This window comes from Spinacia oleracea, chromosome 3, assembly GCF_020520425.1.
Source record: "Spinacia oleracea cultivar Varoflay chromosome 3, BTI_SOV_V1, whole genome shotgun sequence".
In the NCBI taxonomy this organism is placed as follows: domain Eukaryota; kingdom Viridiplantae; phylum Streptophyta; class Magnoliopsida; order Caryophyllales; family Amaranthaceae; genus Spinacia; species Spinacia oleracea.
In genome coordinates, this window is record NC_079489.1 from 52400754 (window position 1) to 52403486 (window position 2733).

At 48.3% G+C, this 2733-nt stretch overlaps 1 protein-coding gene across 1 annotated transcript; it reads left to right on the forward strand.

The window, feature by feature from the left end:
* Positions 1-729: 729 nt before the first annotated feature.
* On the forward strand, positions 730-1373 carry LOC130469164 (uncharacterized). Its single transcript, XM_056838123.1, has 2 exons — positions 730-908; positions 990-1373. Exons 1-2 carry the CDS (start codon positions 825-827, stop codon positions 1293-1295), a joined length of 390 nt encoding a protein of 129 aa, XP_056694101.1. The 5' UTR covers positions 730-824; the 3' UTR covers positions 1296-1373.
* Positions 1374-2733: the final 1360 nt, after the last annotated feature.

Genomic DNA, 2733 nt, shown 5'->3' on the forward strand with positions numbered 1-2733 from the left:
GTTCCCTGCCGGTCGCCGTTGGGGTTGGAAGAAGAAGCTGACAGTGCGTCCACCGCCCGATACCGTGTGGGATCTTATTCGGGACGGGAACCCTGAGCATGTACAGAATTTTTATCCTCTATCTCGTATTTCGTCATTCTTTTTATTTTCTATGTGCGAGATCTGACCGTGTTTGTACAAAAACAGGTTGTTTGGACCCCATGGCTCTCTTTTAGGGGTACTCATGCTTCGGTCAGGGATAGTTATGCCCTGAGCCAGATGCGGGTTTTGTTCGTTGGCCGCCGGGACCCTGTCTGGTACCTGGGAGAGCGGGTACGTATGCAGACGGTCGGGGCTTTTTCGGTGCCTAGGCCTCCGCCTGCGACCATGTTGTCTACTCGCTCGATAGGCGAGTCGTGGAGGGTCCACTCGAGGATTGGCGTGCCGGCGACGGAGTTGGTGATAGAGGGAGCTAGCTATCATCAGTTTATCCTGGATTCTCTTCGTCTCCCGGAGCCTGGCGCTGTAAGTTGCCCTCTCTTTTCGTATTGATTTTAGTGTTTTCATGCTTGTGCCCATGTGTTTATGTCTACTGTGTTTTGTGCAGGAGTGTCATGACCCTTCGTTGGGGGGATGGGTGCTTCCCGATGCTCGGATCTCGTATACCGGAGAGAGTGGATCCGAGATTGTGGAGACTTTCCCGGAAGACCGGGTTTTCCATGCTCCGCTCCCTGGGGGAGTACAGGCGGTATGCACCTTTTATTTGTGCACTCTTCTTATATCTTTCTTTTTTTCTTTTGTTACTAACATTCCTGTTTCAGGTTCCGGCCCATACGGCCAACGCGATGGTGGGGGTGATCAACCGGTTGAAGTCCGCGTTGGTTCGAGCCCGATCTGCACTTTCTTGCAGGAGCCCCCACTCTACTCGGGTAATGTGCCCCCTTTTTCTTTTGATCTGTACCTTTTGTTTGGCTTTCTGTTACTCACTCTCTTTTTGTCTTTTCTTGTAGACGGGTGCTGGACGAGCCGGGGCCGACGACGCGGGTCCCTCGGGCAAGGGACACGGTCGTGAGAGAGAGAGGGCACGGCACTCGCCCCTACGGCATCGCCGTTCCGACGCGGGGGTGAGTTCTTCCGGGGAGAGGTCCGAGCCGGAGCGTAGGCGACGTTCCGTGTCGGTGGCCCGAGAGCCTAGCCCCGAGTTGCAGTCACAACCTCATTTTTGGGGTGATTCTGGCTGGGGACCCTCATACCACGGGGAGTGGAGTGGATGGACCGGCGAGGCTTGGAGACATGGAGCCGATGACGAGTCTTAGGCTTACCTCCTGTTTTGTACATATTCATTCTTGTATTCCGCATGTATATATATTTTTTTGCGATTTTTGGTGCAAGAATGTTTTGAGCCTTCCGTGGGCTTTGCTTTAACATATTATAGTAATATTAGCTTTCTAAACCAACGACGAATTTTGAAAAGGGAAAGAATTTCGTAAAAATAATGAGTTCATACAAGAGTGCACACATATTTTTAGACTAACCGACTACTTGGGGTACGTATTACATATGCATGTTCACTATTTTTTTGTTTTTTGCCGACTCGTGCCATACTCCTTTGTTGGGCTTGTCCCTGAAAATTCTTGTGGCTTTGTTTTTCATTCTATTTGGTCTTGCCCGTGCATGGGTTAGGGTATAGTGCCCTTTGCAATATCTTTTCTTCTTGATGCGTTGCATGACTTTATTATTTTTTAATTTTTATTGGACCGAATCCTTGATAAGGATTGCCTACGTATCTTGTCAGAATCAGGTCGTGCGTAGTTCTAGCTTTTGAATTTTTTTTTGAAAGGGTGTTCATTACACGTCTGCTTCCCCCCCCAAGTGTTCGTGGTTCTTTTGATGGTTCGGAAAAGGAGTACGAACACTTGCAGAAGCGGGAGGATAGGTGGCAAGAGAGAATGACGCCCATACAAGGGGGTAGGAAATATCGGCGCCCAGGCCTGGGCGTAAAAAATAACAGCGCCCAGTCCTGGGCGTTAAAACATCGTCCTTCGCCTTTTTTCTACTATTATCGAGTTTTATGCCGTTTGCTTAGAGTAATGTGCAGAATGCTTGCTTATGAGTCTTAACGTGTTTTATTAGATGCCTTAACTCCGGACTGAATTTTATTAAATATAGTACTTTTTCAATTGGTCTAAGTTCGTGAGGTTAGCGAATTCCGCCCCATCTATGTCAGCTAGTTGGACTGCTCCGCCAGGTAGGATGGTCTTTACAAAATATGGTCCTGTTCAGTTAGGCCGGAATTTTCCTCGAGGGTCCTTAGTAGGTGCGCGAACATCTTTTAATACAAAATCGCCTTTTTTGATATTTCGAGGTTCGACTCTTTTGTTGAATTGCCTTGCGATGCGCTTTTGATACACTTGCACGTGATGTAAACCTCTCAACCTCTGTTCGTCTAAAAGGACGAGCTCGTCGTACCTAGCTTGAACCCAATCAGCTTCGGGTAGCTTGCTTTCTAGGACGATCCGGAGGGAGGGGATTTCCAACTCGATCGGTTGAACTGCTTCCATTCCGTATACCAAGGAGTAGGGTGTTACTCCAATGGAGGTGCGGATTGAGGTTCGATAGCCCCATAATGCGAAGTGTAATTTGTTGGGCCAATCCTTATAATTTTCGGCCATTTTTTCGATTATGACTTTAATATTTTTGTTGGCCGCCTCTACCGCGCCGTTCATTTGCGGCCTGTAGGGAGAGCATTTATGG

Coding starts and splice junctions, on each gene's coding strand:
- LOC130469164 (XM_056838123.1), top strand. CDS start 825: ATGGTGGGGGTGATCAACCGGTTGAAGTCCGCGTTGGTTCGAGCCCGA. Junction 909..989: donor GGAGCCCCCACTCTACTCGG/GTAATGTGCCCC, acceptor CTTTTCTTGTAG/ACGGGTGCTGGACGAGCCGG.